This window comes from Scyliorhinus canicula, chromosome 16 (assembly GCF_902713615.1).
Source record: "Scyliorhinus canicula chromosome 16, sScyCan1.1, whole genome shotgun sequence".
Classification (NCBI taxonomy): domain Eukaryota; kingdom Metazoa; phylum Chordata; class Chondrichthyes; order Carcharhiniformes; family Scyliorhinidae; genus Scyliorhinus; species Scyliorhinus canicula.
The window spans coordinates 91,111,361-91,129,688 of record NC_052161.1 but is presented as its reverse complement, the minus strand read 5'-3'; the positions used below and the strand labels follow the sequence as shown (position 1 = coordinate 91,129,688).

General features: G+C 58.8%; 1 protein-coding gene across 1 annotated transcript in view; it reads right to left on the bottom strand.

The window, feature by feature from the left end:
- Positions 1 to 710: 710 nt before the first annotated feature.
- LOC119950781 (tyrosine-protein kinase STYK1-like) overlaps positions 711 to 18,328 on the bottom strand; it is a 30,268-nt gene continuing 12,650 nt past the window's right edge. The window contains exons 3-10 of the mRNA XM_038773552.1: positions 17,768 to 17,899; positions 15,092 to 15,337; positions 13,790 to 13,971; positions 12,549 to 12,632; positions 11,916 to 12,124; positions 3,436 to 3,476; positions 1,135 to 1,231; positions 711 to 926 (exon numbers count right to left, since the gene is read on the bottom strand). Of these exons, the coding sequence (XP_038629480.1) occupies positions 722 to 926; positions 1,135 to 1,231; positions 3,436 to 3,476; positions 11,916 to 12,124; positions 12,549 to 12,632; positions 13,790 to 13,971; positions 15,092 to 15,337; positions 17,768 to 17,899 (1,196 nt within the window). The 3' untranslated portion in view covers positions 711 to 721. The remainder of the gene's footprint in view (positions 927 to 1,134; positions 1,232 to 3,435; positions 3,477 to 11,915; positions 12,125 to 12,548; positions 12,633 to 13,789; positions 13,972 to 15,091; positions 15,338 to 17,767; positions 17,900 to 18,328) is intronic.

Genomic DNA, 18,328 nt, shown 5'->3' with positions numbered 1-18,328 from the left:
TCCCCTCTCTATCGCCCACTCCCCCTCTCTATCACCCCCTCCCCCTCTCTATTGCCCCCTCCCCCTCTCTATCGCTCCTCCCCCTCTCTATCGACCCTCCCCGTCTCTATCGACCCCTCCCCCTCTCTATCGGCCCACTCCCCCTCTCTATCGCCCCATCCCTCTCTATCGCCCCCTCCCCCTCTCTATCGCCCCCTCCCCCTCTCTATCGCCCCCCTCCCCCTCTCTATCGCCCCTCCCCCTCTCTATCGCCCCCTCCCCTCTCTATCGCCCCTTTCCCCCTCTCTATCGCCCCCTTCCCCCTCTCTATCGCCCCCTCCCCCTCTATCGCCCCTTTCCCCCTCTCTATCGCCCCTTTCCCCCTCTCTATCGCCCCTCCCCCTCTCTATCGCCCCCTTCCCCCTCTCTATTGCCCCCTTCCCCCTCTCTATCGCCCCCTTCCCCCTCTCTATCGCCTTCTTCCCCCTCCCCTTCTCTATCGCCCTCTTCCCCCTTCCCCTCTCTATCGCCCTCTTCCCCATCCCCTATCGCCCCCTTCCCCCTCCCCCTGTCTGTCACCCCCTTCCTCATCGCCCTCCCCATCGCCCTCTTCCCCCTCCCCCTGTCTTTCACCCCCTTCCTCCCTCCCCCTGTCTGTCACCCCCTTCCTCCTCCCCCTCTCTATCGCCCTCTTCCCCCTCCCCATCTGTCTCCCCCGCCCCGTCCTTCGCCCCTCTGCAGGTTACAGGACGGTGTAGTCCCGCTGCCACTCGATGCCCCAGGTTCCAGCCACGTTGGCGTAGATCTCGGGCTCTATCTGGTCGGGCACCTGCAGAACCAGCCGGTCACAGGCCGCCCTCTGGTTGTTGTGCAGACGCTTGCCGACCTCGGTGATGGTCGGACGAGTGTTCGCCCTCCACTGCCAGCATTGCTTCATCAAACTGTACCTGCAAAGACAGAGAGGGTCAGCAAGTGGCCAGCACTGATCCTTCAACCCTCCTGGTTCAAGGGTTCAAGTGCCACACCGCGGGATGAACTCTCACTGCCCCCTCCCCTCCAGCCTCCTGGACAAGTCCAGGGGCTGGGAATAGCTCGCAGACTGGACCAGCAGAACAAGCGTTAATGCCTCATTGAAACTCGTCGTTCAGTACTCACAGTGGAGCCTTACAGGTGGCTGGCTGTGACATCCGGTGGCCCCTCTGCAGGTACTGCAGCACACTGCTCACAGAGAGGTCAGGATACGGTGGGGATCCTGCAGGGAGACAGACAGACAGAGAGAGGGAGTGAGGGGACAGGAAGTTATAGTGACGGGGAGAGAGAGAGAGAGAGTGAGGGGACGGAGAGAGAGAGAGAGAGAGTGAGGGGACGGAGAGAGAGAGAGTGATTGGACGGAGAGAGAGAGAGTGAGGGGAAGGAGAGAGTGAGGGGACGGAGAGAGAGAGAGTGAGGGGACGGAGAGAGAGAGAGTGAGGGGACGGAGAGAGGGAGAGTTAGGGGACGGAGAGAGTGAGAGTGAGGGGACAGAGAGAGAGAGTGAGGGGGCGGAGAGAGAGAGAGTGAGGGGACGGGGAGAGAGAGAGTGAGGGGACGGGGAGAGAGAGAGTGAGGGGACGGAGAGAGAGTGAGGGGACGGAGAGAGAGAGAGTGAGGGGACGGAGAGAGAGGGGACGGAGAGAGGCGGAGAGAGAGTGAGGGGATGGAGACAGAGAGTGAGGGGACGGAGAGAGGGAGAGAGAGAGTGAGGGGACGGAGACAGAGAGTGAGGGGACGGAGAGAGAGAGAGTGAGGGGACGGAGCGAGGGAGGGAGAGAGAGAGAGAGAGTGAGGGAACGGAGAGTGAGGGGACGGAGAGAGAGAGAGTGAGGGGACGGGGAGAGAGAGAGTGAAGGGACGGGGAGAGAGAGAGTGAGGGGACGGAGAGAGAGAGAGAGTGAGGGGACGGAGAGAGAGAGAGAGAGAGTGAGGGGACGGAGAGAAAGAGAGTGAGGGGACCGAGAGAGGGAGATAGAGAGTGAGGGGACGGAGAGAGAGAGAGTGAGGGGACGGAGAGAGGGAGAGGGAGAGTGAGGGGTCAGAGAGAGGGAGAGTGAGGGGACGGAGAGAGGGAGAGAGAGAGTGAGGGGACGGAGAGAGAGTGAGGGGACGGAGAGAGAGTGAGGGGACGGAGAGAGAGAGTGAGGGGACGGAGAGAGGGAGAGAGAGAGTGAGGGGACGGAGAGAGAGTGAGGGGACAGACAGAGAGAGGGAGAGAGAGAGTGAGGGGACGGAGAGAGGGAGTGAGAGAGTGAGGGGACGGAGAGAGGGAGATTGGGGACGGAGAGAGGGAGAGAGAGTGAGGGGTCGGAGAGAGGGAGTGTGAGGAGACGGAGAGAGGGAGAGAGAGAGTGAGGGGACGGAGAGAGAGAGAGAGTGAGGGGACAGAGAGAGAGAGTGAGGGGACGGAGAGAGAGGGAGTGGGACGGAGAGAGAGAGAGTGAGGGGACGGGAAGAGAGAGAGTGAGGGGACGGAGAGAGAGAGAGTGAGGGGACGGAGAGAGAGAGAGTGAAGGGACGGAGAGAGGGAGAGTGAGGGGACGGAGAGAGGGAGAGTTCGGGGACGGAGAGAGTGAGAGTGAGGGGACAGAGAGAGAGAGAGTGAGGGGACGGAGAGAGAGGGAGTGGGGACGGAGAGAGAGAGAGTGAGGGGACGGAGAGAGAGGGAGAGTGAGGGGATGGAGAGAGAGAGAGAGTTAGGGGACGGAGAGAGAGGGAGAGTGAGGGGATGGAGAGAGAGAGAGAGGGGATGGAGAGAGAGAGAGAGGGGATGGAGAGAGAGAGTGAGGGGACGGGGAGAGTGAGTGAGGGGACGGGGAGAGTGAGTGAGGGGATGGAGAGAGAGAGAGGGGACGGGAAGAGAGAGAGTGAGGGGACGGCGAGATGAGTGAGGGGACGGAGAGAGTGAGTGAGGGGACGGAGAGAGTAAGTGAGGGGACGGGGAGAGAGAGTGAGGGACAGGGAGAGAGAGAGAGAGAGTGAGGGGACGGGGAGAGAGAGTGAGGGGACGGAGAGAGGGAGAGTGAGGGGACGGAGAGAGTGAGTGAGGGACGGAGAGAGAGAGTGAGTGAGGGGACGGAGAGAGTGAGTGAGGGGACGGAGAGAGTGAGTGAGGGGACGGGGAGAGAGAGAGTGAGTGGACAGGGAGAGAGAGAGAGAGAGAGAGTGAGGGGACGGGGAGAGAGAGTGAGGGGAGGGGGAGGAGAGAGAGAGTGAGGGGACGGGGAGAGAGTGAAGGTGCAGACAGACAGAAAGAGAGAGAGAGAGCAAGGGGACGGAGAGAGAGAGAGCAAGGGGACGGAGAGAGAGAGAGCAAGGGGACGGAGAGAGAGAGAGTGAGGGGGCGGAGAGTGACAGAGAGAGTGCCAGGACAGACAGACAGACAGAGAGAGAGGGTCATATCTGATTTAGTTGGGTACTTACCCAGCGAGATCATCTCGAACAGCAACACTCCAAAGGACCATCTGCCGTAACAGGAAACCAATTGGTTAACAGCAGCAGATAACAACCAATGAGCGAGCGTGGACATGGCATCACAGGGCAGGTGAGCGACGTCATCCCCATCCCAGCCGCCCTCCGTCTCCATGCCAGCTGCCCATCCCCATCCCAGCCGCCCTCCATCTCCATCCCAGCTGCCCATCTCCATCCCAGCCGCCCATTCCCATCCCAGCCGCCCATTCCCATCCCTGCCGCCCTCCATCTCCATCCCAGCCGCTCATCCCCATCCCAGCTGCCCATCTCCATCCCAGCCGCCCATCCCCATCCCAGCCGCCCTCCATCTCCATCCTAGCCGCCCTCCATCTCCATCCCAGCCGCCCATCTCCATCCCAGCCGCCCATCTCCATCCCAGCCGCCCATCTCCATCCCAGCCGCCCATCTCCATCCCAGCCGCCCATCCCCATCCCAGCCGCCCATCCCCATCCCAGCCGCCCTCCGTCTCCATCCCAGCCGCCCATCCCCATCCCAGCCGCCCTCCATCTCCATCACAGCCGCCCATCTCCATCCCAGCCGCCCATTCCCATCCCTGCCGCCCTCCATCTCCATCCCAGCCGCCCTCCATCTCCATCCCAGCCGCCCTCCATCTCCATCCCAGCCGCCCTCCATCTCCATCTCAGCCGCCCATCTCCATCCCAGCCGCTCGTCCCCATCCCAGCCGCCCATCTCCATCCCAGCCGCTCATCCCCATCCCAGCCGCCCATCTCCATCCTAGCCGCCCTCCGTCTCCATCCCTGCCGCCCATCTCCATCCCAGCCGCCCATTCCCATCCCTGCTGCCCTCCATCTCCATGCCAGCCGCCCATCTCCATCCCAGCCGCCCATCTCCATCCCAGCCGCCCATCTCCATCCCAGCCGCCCATCTCCATCCCAGAAGCCCATCTCCATGCCAGCCGCCCATCTCCATGCCAGCCGCCCATCTCCATCCCAGCCGCCCATCTCCATCCCAGCCGCCCTCTGTCTCCATCCCAGCCATCTCCGTCTCCATCCCAGCCATCTCCGTCTCCATCCCAGCCGCTCTCCGTCTCCATCCCAGCCGCTCTCCGTCTCCATCCCAGCCGCTCTCCGTCTCCATCCCAGCCGCTCTCCGTCTCCATCCCAGCCGCTCTCCGTCTCCATCCCAGCTGCTCTCCGTCTCCATCCCAGCCGCTCTCTGTCTCCATCCCAGCCGCTCTCCGTCTCCATCCCAGTCAGCCATCACCATTCCAGCCGCCCATTCCCACCCCAGCCACCAATCTCCATCCCAGCCGCCCATTCCCATCCCAGCCGCCCATTCCCATCCCAGCCGCCCATCCCCATCCCAGCCGCCCATCCCCATCCCAGCCGCCCATCCCCATCCCAGCCGCCCATCCCCATCCCAGCCGCCCATCCCCATCCCAGCCGCCCATCCCCATCCCAGCCGCCCATTCCCATCCCAGCCGCTCATCCCCATCCCAGCCGCCCATCTCCATCCCAGCCGCCCTCCGTCTCCATCCCAGCCGCCCATCTCCATGCCAGCCGCCCATTCCCATCCCTGCTGCCCTCCATCTCCATGCCAGCCGCCCATCTCCATCCCAGCCGCCCATCTCCATGCCAGCCGCCCATCTCCATGCCAGCCGCCCATCTCCATGCCAGCCGCCCATCTCCATGCCAGCCGCCCATCTCCATCCCAGCCGCCCTCTGTCTCCATCCCAGCCATCTCCGTCTCCATCCCAGCCATCTCCGTCTCCATCCCAGCCGCTCTCCGTCTCCATCCCAGCCGCTCTCCGTCTCCATCCCAGCCGCTCTCCGTCTCCATCCCAGCCGCTCTCCGTCTCCATCCCAGCCGCTCTCCGTCTCCATCCCAGCTGCTCTCCGTCTCCATCCCAGCCGCTCTCTGTCTCCATCCCAGCCGCTCTCCGTCTCCATCCCAGTCAGCCATCACCATTCCAGCCGCCCATTCCCACCCCAGCCACCAATCTCCATCCCAGCCGCCCATTCCCATCCCAGCCGCCCATTCCCATCCCAGCCGCCCATTCCCATCCCAGCCGCCCATCCCCATCCCAGCCGCCCATCCCCATCCCAGCCGCCCATCCCCATCCCAGCCGCCCATCCCCATCCCAGCCGCCCATCCCCATCCCAGCCGCCAATCTCCATCCCAGCCGCCCATTCCCATCCCAGCCGTCCATCCCCATCATAGCCGCCCATCCCCATCCCAGCCGTCCATCCCCATCCCCGCCGCCCATCTCCATCCCAGCCACTCTCTATCCCCATCCCAGCCGCCCTCCATCCCAGCTGTCCATCCCCATCCCAGCCGCTCTCTGTCTCCATCCCAGCCGCTCTCTGTCTCCATCCCAGCCGCTCTCTGTCTCCATCCCAGCCGCTCCCCGTCTCCATCCCAGCCACCCTCTGTCCCCATCCCAGCCGCCCTCCATCCCAGCCGTCCATCCCCATCCCCGCCGCCCATCTCCATCCCCGCTGCCCTCCGTCCCCATCCAGGCCGCCCATCTCCATCCCAGCCGCTCTCTGTCTCCATCCCAGCCGGCCATCTCCATCCCAGCCGCTCTCCGTCTCCATCCCAGCCACCCTCTGTCCCCATCCCAGCCGCCCATCCCCAACCCAGCCGCTCTCCGACTCCATCCCAGCCGCTCTCTGTCTCCATCCCGGCCGCCCATCTCCATCCCAGCCGCCCATCCCCATCCCAGCCGCTCTCCGTCTCCATCCCAGCCGCTCCCTGTCTCCATCCCAGCCGCTCTCCGTCTCCATCCCAGCCGCTCCCTGTCTCCATCCCAGCCGCTCTCCGTCTCCATCCCGGCAGCCCATCCCCATCCCGGCCGCCCATCTCCATCCCAGCCGCCCATCCCCATCCCAGCCGCTCTCGGTCTCCATCCCAGCCGGCCATCTCCATCCCAGCCGCTCTCCGTCTCCATCCCAGCCACCCTCTGTCCCCATTCCAGCCGCCCATCCCCAGCCCAGCCGCTCTCCGTCTCCATCCCAGCCGCTCTCTGTCTCCATCCCGGCCGCCCATCTCCATCCCAGCCGCCCATCCCCATCCCAGCCGCTCTCCGTCTCTATCCCAGCCGCTCCCTGTCTCCATCCCAGCCGCTCTCCGTCTCTATCCCAGCCGCTCTCCGTCTCCATCCCGGCCGCCCATCCCCATCCCGGCCGCCCATCCCCATCCCGGCCGCCCATCTCCATCCCAGCCGCCCATCTCCATCCCAGCCGCTCTCCGTCTCCATCCCAGCCGCTCCCCGTCTCCATCCCAGCCGCTCTCCGTCTCCATCCCAGCCGCTCTCCGTCCCCATCCCAGCCGCCCATCTCCATCCCAGCCGCTCTCCGTCTCCATCCCAGCCGCTCTCCGTCTCCATCCCAGCCGCTCCCCGTCTCCATCCTAGCCGCTCTCCGTCTCCATCCCAGCCGCTCTCCGTCTCCATCTCAGCCGCTCTCCGTCTCCATCCCAGCCGCTCACTGTCCCCATCCCAGCCGCCCATCTCCATCCCAGCCGCTCTCCGTCTCCATCCCAGCCGCTCTCTGTCTCCATCCCAGCCGCCCATCCCCATCCCAGCCGCCCATCCCCATCCCAGCCGCCCATCCCCAACCCAGCCGCCCATCCCCATCCCAGCCGGCCATCTCCATCCCAGCCGCTCTCCGTCTCCATCCCAGCCGCTCTCCATCTCCATCCCAGCCCCTCTCCGTCTCCATCCCAGCCGCTCTCCGTCTCCATCCCAGCCGCTCTCTGTCCCCATCCCAGCCGCCCATCCCCATCCCAGCCGCCCATCCCCATCCCAGCCGCCCATCCCCATCCCAGCCGCCCATCTCCATCCTAGCCGCCCTCCGTCTCCATCCCTGCCGCCCATCTCCATCCCAGCCGCCCATTCCCATCCCTGCTGCCCTCCATCTCCATGCCAGCCGCCCATCTCCATCCCAGCCGCCCATCTCCATCCCAGCCGCCCATCTCCATCCCAGAAGCCCATCTCCATGCCAGCCGCCCATCTCCATGCCAGCCGCCCATCTCCATCCCAGCCGCCCATCTCCATCCCAGCCGCCCTCTGTCTCCATCCCAGCCGCCCATCCCCAGCCCAGCCGCTCTCCGTCTCCATCCCAGCCGCTCTCCGTCTCCATCCCAGCCGCCCATTCCCATCCCAGCCGCCCATTCCCATCCCAGCCGCCCATTCCCATCCCAGCCGCCCATTCCCATCCCAGCCGCCCATCCCAGCCGCTCCCCGTCTCCATCCCAGCCGCCCAATCCCATCCCTGCCGCCCTCCATATCCATCCCAGCCGCCCATCTCCATCTCAGCCGCCCATCCCCATCCCTGCCGCCCTCCATCTCCATCCCAGCCGCTCTCCGTCTCATCCCAGTCGCTCTCCGTCTCCATCCCAGCCGCCCATTCTCATCCCAGCCGCCCTCCATCTCCATCCCAGCCGCCCATCTCCATCCCAGCCGCCCATCTCCATCCCAGCCGTTCATCCCCATCCCAGCCGCCCATCTCCATCCCAGCCGCTCATCCCCATCCCAGCCGCCCATCTCAATCCCAGCCGCCCTCCGTCTCCATCCCAGCCGCTCATCCCCATCCCAGCCGCCCATTTCCATCCCAGCCCCTCATTCCCATCCCAGCCGCCCATTCCCATCCCAGCCGCCCATCCCCAGCCCAGCCGCTCTCCGTCTCCATCCCAGCCGCTCTCTGTCTCCATCCCGGCCGCCCATCTCCATCCCAGCCGCCCTCCGTCTCCATCCCAGCCGCCCATCCCCATCCCAGCCGCCCATCTCCATCCCAGCCGCCCATCTCCATCCCAGCCGCCCTCCGTCTCCATGCCAGCCGCCCATCTCCATGCCAGCCGCCCATCTCCATGCCAGCCGCCCATCTCCATGCCAGCCGCCCATCTCCATGCCAGCCGCCCATCCCCATCCCAGCCGCTCTCCGACTCCATCCCAGCCGCTCTCTGTCTCCATCCCAGCCGCTCTCCGTCTCCATCCCAGCCGCTCCCTGTCTCCATCCCAGCCGCTCTCCGTCTCCATCCCGGCCGCCCATCCCCATCCCGGCCGCCCATCTCCATCCCAGCCGCCCATCCCCAGCCCAGCCGCTCTCCGTCTCCATCCCAGCCGCTCTCTGTCTCCATCCCGGAAACCTCTCCAGCACCTAGTACCTTCCCTGTCTCTGCAACATCCTCCAAAGCCCTATACACTTCCCCATCTCTGTAAACTCCTCCAGACCCATCCCTCCCTATCTTGGTAAGATTTCCCAGCCCCTACAACAATCCCTAACTGTATAACGTTCTCCAGTCCCGAAAATGCCCCCTATCTCCATAACCTCCTCCAGCTCTTCCTATCACTGTAACCTCCTCCAGCCCCTCCAACTCTTCCTATCACTGTAAACTCATCCAGCCGATTATCTCTTTAACCTCCTCCAATCCCCCAAACCCTCCCTATCTCTCTCAGCTCCTCTGAACCTCTACAACCTCTCTATCTCTGTAACTTCCTCTATCCCCTACAACCATCGCTATCGCAGGCAACTACTCAAACCCTGACAAACTTCACTATCTCTGTAAAGGTCTCCAAACGCCAACATACCTCCCTACCTCTTTTCCCTCCTCCAAACCCCTACATCCTCCCTCTCTCTCTAACCTCCTCTGGCCTCCACAGCCCTTGCTATTTCTGTAACCTCCACCAGCCTCTCGACGCGCCGACCAAGAAAGCACAACAGCGCCTATATTTCCTCAGGAAACTACGGAAATTCGGCATGTCCACATTAACTCTTACCAACACTTCCAGGTGCACCATAGAAAGCACCCTATCGGGCTGCATCACAGCCTGGTATGGCAACTGCTCGGCCCAGGACCGCAAGAAACTTCAGAGAGTCGTGAATACCGCCCAGTCCATCACACAAACCTGCCTCCCATCCATTGACTGCCTACACCTCCCGCTGCCTGGGGAAAGTGGGCAACATAATCAAGGATCCCTCCCACCCGGCTTACTCACTCTTCCAACTTCTTCCATCGGGCAGGAGATACAGAAGTCTGAGAACACACACGAACAGACTCAAAAACAGCTTCTTCCCCACTGTTACCAGACTCCTAAACGGCCCTCTTATGGACTGACCTGATTAAACTACACTCCTGTATGCTTCACTCGATGACGTTGACTAGGTTTTTACATTGTGTACCTTTTATTACCCAATTAATACTCTGAGCTGCCCGTAGAAAAATACGTTTCACTGTACCTCGCTAGACATGACAATGAACAAATCCAATCCAAACACCCCTCTATCTCCATGATCTCCTCCAGCCCCTACACCCCTCCCTATATCTGTAACCTCCTCCAGCCCCTACACCCCTCCCTATATCTGTAACCTCCTCCAACCCCTACACCCCTCCCTATATCTGTAACCTCCTCCAGCCCCTACACCCCTCCCTATATCTGTAACCTCCTCCAGCCCCTACACCCCTCCCTATATCTGTAACCTCCTCCAACCCCTACACCCCTCCCTATATCTGTAACCTCCTCCAGCCCCTACACCCCTCCCTATATCTGTAACCTCCTCCAACCCCTACACCCCTCCCTATATCTGTAACCTCCTCCAGACCCTACACCCCTCCCTATATCTGTAACCTCCTCCAGCCCCTACACCCCTCCCTATCTCTGTAACCTCCTCCAGCCCCTACACCCCTCCTAATATCTGTAACCACCTCCAGCCCCTACAACCGTCCATATATCTGGAACCTTCTCCATCCCCCTACAGCCCCCAATCTCCCGACACCCCTCCCTATCTCTGTAACCTCCTCCAACCCCTACACTCCTCCCTATCTCTGTAGCCACCTCCAACCCCTACACCCCTCCCTATCTCTGTAACCTCCTCCAACCCCTACACCCCTCCCTATCTCTGTAACCTCCAATCCCTACACTCCTCCCTATCTCTGTAGCCACCTCCAACCCCTACACCCCTCCCTATCTCTGTAACCACCTCCAACCCCTACACCCCTCCCTATCTCTGTAACCACCTCCAACCCCTACACTCCTCCCTATCTCTGTAGCCGCCTCCGACCCCTACACCCCTCCCTATCTCTGTAGCCGCCTCCAACCCCTACATCCCTCCCTATCTCTGTAACCTTCTCCAATTCCTACACAGCTTACTATCTCTGTAACCTCCTCCAGTTCCTACAATCTTCCCTGTCTCTAACCTACATCAGCACCTAAGCTTCTCCCTATCTCTGTAACCACGGCCATGCCCTTTCACCTCTTATGATCCTGGTAACCTCCAAACCCCAAAACCCCCTCCACAATTGCTGTAATCTCCTCCAAACCCCTACAGCCCTCCCTATCTCTCTCTTTACCTCTCTCCCTCGTGCTCACTCTATCTCTCACTCTCACTCTACTTCAGTCTCTCTTCCTCTGTCTGTCTTTCTCTCCCTCTCTCTCACTCTCTGTCTCTCTTTCCCTCTCTCGATCTCTTTTTCGGACTACCTCTCCCAGTCTCTCTCTCTCTTCATTGGTTTCTCTCTCTCTCTCGCGATCTCTTTTTCAATCTCTCGGAGTATGTCTCTCTCTCTCTGTCTCAATCTCTCTCTCTCTGTCTCTTGAGCTCTCTGTCTTGTGAGCTCTCTCTCTCTCTCTCTCTTGATATCTCTCTCCCTCTCAGTCTCTCTCTTTCTCGGTCTCTCCCTCTCGGTCTCTCTCTCTCTCTCGGCCTCTCTCTCTCTCGGTCTCTCGATCTCTCTCTCGGTCTCTCTCTCGGTCTCGCTCTCTCCCGGTCTCGCTCTCTCTCAGTCTCGCTCTCTCTCGGTCTCTCTCTCTCTCGGTCTCACTCTCTCTTTCGGTCTCTCTCTTTTGGTCTCTCTCTCTTTTGGTCTCTCTCTCTCTCGGTCTCTCTCTCTCTTGGTCTCTCTCTCGGTCTCTCTCTCGATCTCTCTCTCTCTCAGTCTCACTCAGTCTCTCTGAGTCTCTCTCTTTCACTCTCTCTCTCTCTCTCGGTCTCTCTCTCTCTCTTGGTCTCGCTCTCTCTCTCGGTCTCTCTCTCTCTCGGTCTCTCGTGGTCTCTCTCTCGGTATCTCTCGTTCACTCTCTCTCGGTCTCTCTCTCACTCTCCCTCTCGGTCTCTCTCTCTGTCTCTCGGTCTCGCCCTCACTCTCTCTCTCTTTCACGCTGTCTCTCTCAGCCTCTCTCTCCCGCTCGGTCTCTCTCTCTTTCACGCTGTCTCTCTCAGCCTCTCTCTCCCGCTCGGTCTCTCTCTCTCCAGGTCTCTCTCTCTCTTTCTCAGTCTCTCTCTCTCTCTCTCTGTCTCTCTCTCTCTCGATATCTCTCTCCCTCTTAGTCTCTCTCTCCCTCTCGGTCTCTCTCTCTCTTTCGGTCTCTCTCTTAGTATCTGTCTCCTGTATCTTCCTGAGCTACAGATTGCCCGTCTTCTCTCTTCCCTCCGTCCACTTGACCGTACTCCTGTCTGACTGCAGGAACTCACACGTCTGATTTTGGAGTCAGTGGTTTCTTCATTATTCTCTCGGGCGACTGCCACTTGATGGGGACTGACACGTGCGAGCGAATTACTCCCGCTCGCTGGATCTCGAAGGGAATGTGTAGACCAGTTAACTTTGCATTGAAATCATCACTGAGCAGGATATTCCGGGCAGCTACATCACCATGAATCAGTCCCTTCTGCTGGAGACATTCCTGCTCCAAGATAGAAAGATATTCGTCAAAATGCTGAGCAGCAACAGGAGAGGCCATTCAGCCCCTCTCTTGCCTGATACACAGAAACAGGAGGAGGCCATTCAGCCCCTCTCCTGTCTGATACACAGAAACAGGAGGAGACTATTCAGCCCCTCTCAAGCCTGTTACACAGGAACAGGAGGAGGCTATTCAGCCCCTCTCGAGCCTGATACATAGGAACAGGAGGAGGCTATTCAGTCCCTCTCAAGCCTGTTACACAGGAAGAGGAGGAGGCTATTCAGCCCCTCTTGTGCCTGTTACACAAGAACAGGAGGAGGCCATTCATTCCCTCTCCAGCCTGTTACAATGGAACAGGAGGAGGCCATTCAGCCCTCCAGCATGTTACTTTCCTGTTAGCAATTCAGATTCTGCAAGAATATCTCACCAGACCGCTGGCCACCTGGATGGCGATGTTATAAACTTGGCGTTCCGTTACATCATATGGAGCTTCCTCCAACTTCATAACGTCCTGAGGAAGAAGAACAAAATGTTTTTTGTAACCCCGACTCCTGCCTCCCCCTCCTCTGTCTTCCCCTTCCCACTCTCCATCCGTCCTCCGTCTCCACCCTCCCACTCTCCACCCCTCTTCCATGTCCCCCTCCCACTCTCCAACCCTCCCCTTCTCTTGTCTACCCCTCCCTCTCTCCACCCTTCCCTCTTTGTCGTTTCATCCCCCACATTCTCCACCCCTCCCCCTCCTGTGACCCCCCTCCCATTCTCCACCCGTCTCCCCCTCCCAAACTCTTCCCTTCTTCCCCCCCACTCCCATTCCTCACAACTCCCTCCTCCCCTCTCCCCCCTACTCTCCACCCATCTCCCCCTCACACTATCCATCCCTCCCCATCTTTTCCTCTCCCCATATTTCCCGCCCCTGTCCCCTCCCCCCTCTACCCCATCCCTCCTCCCACATTCCTCGGATCCAAGTTGGACAAGTGAAATCTAAGAAAACTCTCGTGACTAAAATGCTCAAATAAGCCCCCACCCCATCCCCCGATGCCGCCCCTCCCCCAGTAAACCAGCCCCCCCCTAAACAATTCCCGCATCACATCGCAAACAACCGTATTCCCCGTAATGTAGACCAGCCAATCACTCCTCGCTTCACTCAGCGCCACCTCCCCTCGGAACTGAACTCCCTCAGGATGGAGTCTCCCCTCATCCCATCGGAGGGACACGCCTCCCGCTCCTCAGCTGCAGGAAGCTTTGCACGGTGTGTATGGGAGATCCCCCCACCCCTCGGTGGGTATGGTTGCTCCCCTCCCTCCCCCATGGTGGGAATGGGAGATTCCCCCCTCACGGTGGGTTTGGGAGCTCCCCCCCCCCCCCCATGGTGGGTATGGGAGCACCTCCCCCACAGTAGGTATGGGAGCCCCTGACGGCGGGTATAGGAACCCCCCACAGTAGGTATGGGAGCACCCGAAGGTGGGTATAGGAACCCCCCACAGTAGGTATGGGAGCCCCCAACGGTGGGTATGGGAGCCCCGGACGGTGGGTATAGGAACCCCCCACAGTGGGTATGGGAGCCCCCAACGGTGGGTAATAGGAACCCCCCCACAGTGGGTATGGGAGCCACCGACGGTGGGTATAGGAACCCCCCCACAGTGGGTATGGGAGCCCCCCTCTCCTCACCTTGCGACAGGTCCAGAGGAATTGGAGGAGGTTGCCACGATTCATGTTGCCCAGCACGAGATAAAGGGGTGAGCGGTCAGTGCAGCAGCCAATCATCTCCACCAGGTTGGGGTGCTGGCCGAGGGAAGCGTGAAACTTTACCCTGGCCAGGAACTCGGACATCAAAGAGGCTTCTGCCGACTCTGAAAGCAAAACCAGAAAGTGGTCAGGAAACGCCGAGAACCATTCAGCCCCTCACCAATAGTTACACAGGAACAGGAGGGAGCCATTCAGCCCCTTGTGAGCCTGTTACAGGTAATCTCCGCTTAGGGTTTGTCCTGTACAATCCCATCTTGCCCTTCTATGTTACCTTTGCCATTCGATTTTTTTATACATGCATGATTAATGGACCTGTGTCTTTAACGCAAGAAGCCTGTGCCTTTAATTCGAGCACGAAAAATCCGACAGCTGTGCTGGTTTAAACAGAAGCTGCAGACTTTTGGGCACCAGAGAGGGAGAGAGAGATGGACGAGGACTTGGTGTGTTTGAATTGGCCCAAAAGGCTGCACCGTGCCAGGTAATGGGTGGTGATTGGATTTCTTCCCACTGGTATGCTTTTCAGAGTGTCAAGGTCGCTGCTCTGACCTTGGCAGCCCTGGGGAAAGGATCTGCTATCTCATACTGCCCCTTTTTCTCATGGAAAGCTGTGATTCTGAACTTGTAGAGAGCCTGGATGAATCGATGTACAGGAGAACCATTTACAGGCTGTGCAGGCAAAGTCCAGAACCTGCTAACCCGCCCCAGAAATGCCGCTCGCTCTCGCTCTCTCTCCAGAAAAGCTGTGAGAACTGCGTTTTCTAAACTGCAGAGACCCAGAACATATGAATCTACAGAGAAGATCATTGCAGGCTGCAAACCAAAGGCTTTAATCTACAAGCTCGCTGTGAAGGAAAGTGTGCTAAAACTATCATCTGGAACTAAGACAATTCCTTCCCCTTTCCATCCCTCTGTATTTGTCTGTCTTCTATATGTGGGCAGAGGGCTAAAGTTAAAGTGGGAACTGGGTATTAGCCAACAGTTAACCATTTGTATCTGCTGCATATTTCATCACAGTTCCTGTTATAAATAAACAGTAATTGTGTTTACATTTACAAACCTGGTGACTTTAATTATGAGGCAGCTAAGGGACAAAGACTTTGGGTATTTTTATCAGAATTCTTGGCAAATTCAGTTGTGTTGTGACTCTGGGACCTGTTGGGATGGAGTTGACCGCGCACTATCCCAGGGTGTCATAACAGCAACTGAGACAAAGCATTGACATACCGTCACACTCCTTCAGGACCACGGTTCGTTCCTTGCCAACTTCGCCTGAGGTGAGTTGAGTCTGGTAAATGGTGCCAAATCTCCCCTGGGTGATCCTCTTTAATCCTCCCACCAGCCTCTCATGGGGGATCTGCCACTGGCTCAGAACTGGGTCCAATTGCATGTGGGTGCCATTCGGGCTGGACACGCCCAATGTGAGATTGTGGCGGTCGGTCGCACGGTCGGTCCTGCCACTCCCAGAGGGTCCTGAAAATGAGAGGGTAAACTAGTCAGACAAAACTGGCCCAGCGCAAGGAACAAAGAACCCCCTGAAACTGTCCCCCATTAAACATTTGCAGGACAGCTACAGCATGGGGTTAGATCCAGAGTAAAGCTCCCTCTACACTGTCCCCATCAAACACTCCCAGGACAGGTACAGCACGGGGTTAGATACAGAGTAAAGCTACCTCTACACTGTCCCCATCAAACACTCCCAGGACAGGTACAGCACGGGGTTAGATACAGAGTAAAGCTTCCTCTGCACTGTCCCATCAAACACTCCCAGGACAGGTACAGCACGGGGTTAGATACAGAGTAAAGCTCCCTCTACACTGTCCCCATCAAACACTCCCAGGACAGGTACAGCACGGGGTTAGATACAGAGTAAAGCTCCCTCTACACTGTCCCCATCAAACACTCCCAGGACAGATGCAGCACAGGGTTAGATACAGAGTAAAGCTCTCTCTACACTGTCCCCATCAAACACTCCCAGGACAGGTACAGCACGGGATTAGATACAGAGTAAAGCTCCCTCTACACTGTCCCCATCAAATACTCCCAGGACAGGTACAGCACGGGGTTAGATACAGAGTAAAGCCCCCTCTACACTGTCCCCATCAAACACTCCCAGGACAGGAACAGCACGAGGTTAGATACAGAGTATAGCTCCCTCTACACTGTCCCCATCAAACACTCCCAGGACAGATACAGCACAGGGTTAGATACAGAGTAAAGCCCCCTCTATAGTGTCCCCATCAAAACAAACCAGGGCAACTAACGGGTTAAGATACAGAGTAAACGTCGCTCTACGTACATGGTGCTGAGTGATGCCGCAGTGTTCGAGGATCAGTACTGAAGGAGATATGCACCATCAGTTGGTCAGTACTGAGGGAGTGCTGCACTGTCAGAGGGTCAGTACTGAGGGAGTGCTGCACTGTCAGAGGGTCAGTACTGAGGTTGTGCTGCACTGTCAGAGGGTCAGTACTGAGGGAGTGCTGCACTGTCAGAGGGTCAGTACTGAGGTTGTGCTGCACTGTCAGAGGGTCAGTACTGATGGAGTGCTGCACTGTCAGAGGGTCAGTACTGAGGAAGTGCTGCACTGTCAGAGGGTCAGTACTGAGGGAGCGCTGCACTGTCAGAGGGTCAGTATTGAGGGAGTGCTGCACTGTCAGAGGGTCAGTACTGAGGGAGTGCTGCACTGTCAGAGGGTCAGTACTGCGGGAGTGCTGCTCTGTCAGAGGGTCAGTACTGAGGGAGTGCCGCACTGTCAGAGGGTCAGTACTGAGGGAGTGCCGCACTGTCAGAGGGTCAGTACTGAGGGAGTGCCGCACTGTCAGAGGGTCAGTACTGAGGGAGAGCCCCACTGCCGGTGGGTCAGTACCGAGGGAGTGTCGCACTGGCAGAGGGACCGAACTGAAGGAATTCACCACTGTCCGAGAGTCAGTTCTGTGTGAGTGCTGCACTGTCAGAGGGTGAGCACTGAGGGAGTACTGCACTATCAGAGGAACAGGATGAACAAATGGCCCCACTGTCAGTGGGTCAGTGCTGAGGGTGTGCCGCACTGTTGGAGGGTCAGTATTGAGGGTGTGCTGCACAGTCGGAGGGTCAGTACTCGGGAGTGCTGCACTTTTGAGTGGTCAGTACTGACTGAGTGCCGCACTGTCAGAGGGTCAGTCCTGGGGGAGAGTCGCACTGTCGGAAGGTCAGTACTGAGGGAGTGCCGTACTGTCAGAGGGTCAGTACTGAGGGAGTACCGCACAGGCAGAGGGGCAGTACTGAAGGAGCTTGGCACTGTCAGAGTCAGTACTGTGGAAATTTTGCACAGTCAGAGAGTCACTACTGCACTGGCAAAGCGTCAGTACTGAGGGAGTGCCGCACTGTCAGGGGATCAGTAATGAGGGGGTGCTGCACTGTCAGAGGGTCAGTACTGTGCAAGTGCTGCAATGTCAGAGGATCAGTACTGAGGGAATGCTGCACTGTCAGAGGGTCAGTACTGTGCAAGCGCTGCAATGTTAGAGGATCAGTACTGAGTGAGTACCACACTGTCAGAGGATCAGTACTGAGTGAGTACCACACTGTCAGAGGGTCAGTATTGAGGAAGTGCCTCACTGTTGGATGGTCAGTACTGAGGGAGTGCCACACTTTCAGAGGGTCAGTACTGAGGGAGTGCCACACTGTCAGAGGGACAGTACTGAGGAAGTGCCGCACTGTCAGAGGGTCAGTACTGAGGGAGTGCCACACTTTCAGAGGGTCAGTACTGAGGGAGTGCCACACTGTCGGAGGACCAATGCTAAGGGAGTGCCACAGTGTCAGAGGGCCAATACAAAGAACGTGCCATACTGTCGGTGTGTTAGTACTGAGAGAATGCTGTATTTTTGTTGTGTGGAAATGGTGACGAGCTGTAGCGATGTTCTTTACCTCTTTGTGGCTCACTGTCGCCCTCCCTCTTTCTCCGGCAGATCATCCAGACGATACAAAATCCAACGAAGAACGATGCCCCGAGCAGTAGGACAGGGACGATGATGATCTCTGACTCATACCGATGTACCACTGCAAGTGATGGTGAGCAATATCATTGGTTAGCATCGAGATTGAACCAGAATGGTTGGGGGCCACGTTGCGCCGACGCGGCTGTAGACTAACTGTTTCTGTGGAGCCATTGGGAGATTAAGGACAGGGACCATTGCCTTGTGCGTCGCAGTTGATGTGGGGTGACTAGGCGTGGCACTGGAACAATAGCGATTGAGGCCAAAACGGGTGGACTTACTCTGCTGGGGAACTGGAGACATGATGTCTGCACTCCCAGTCTTCGCTCTGGGTATGAGTCCAGACGGTGCAATTTTATAACAATTAGCAGGGGTGCCAATTGTCTTTGGGGGAAAGGTGCCGTTTCATTGCGACCAAGGCCAGCTGTGATTTGGGGAGGGGCTGTGCCAGAGGGATGGTGGGCTGCAGTTTAGTCTCCCAGTCACCCTCTTC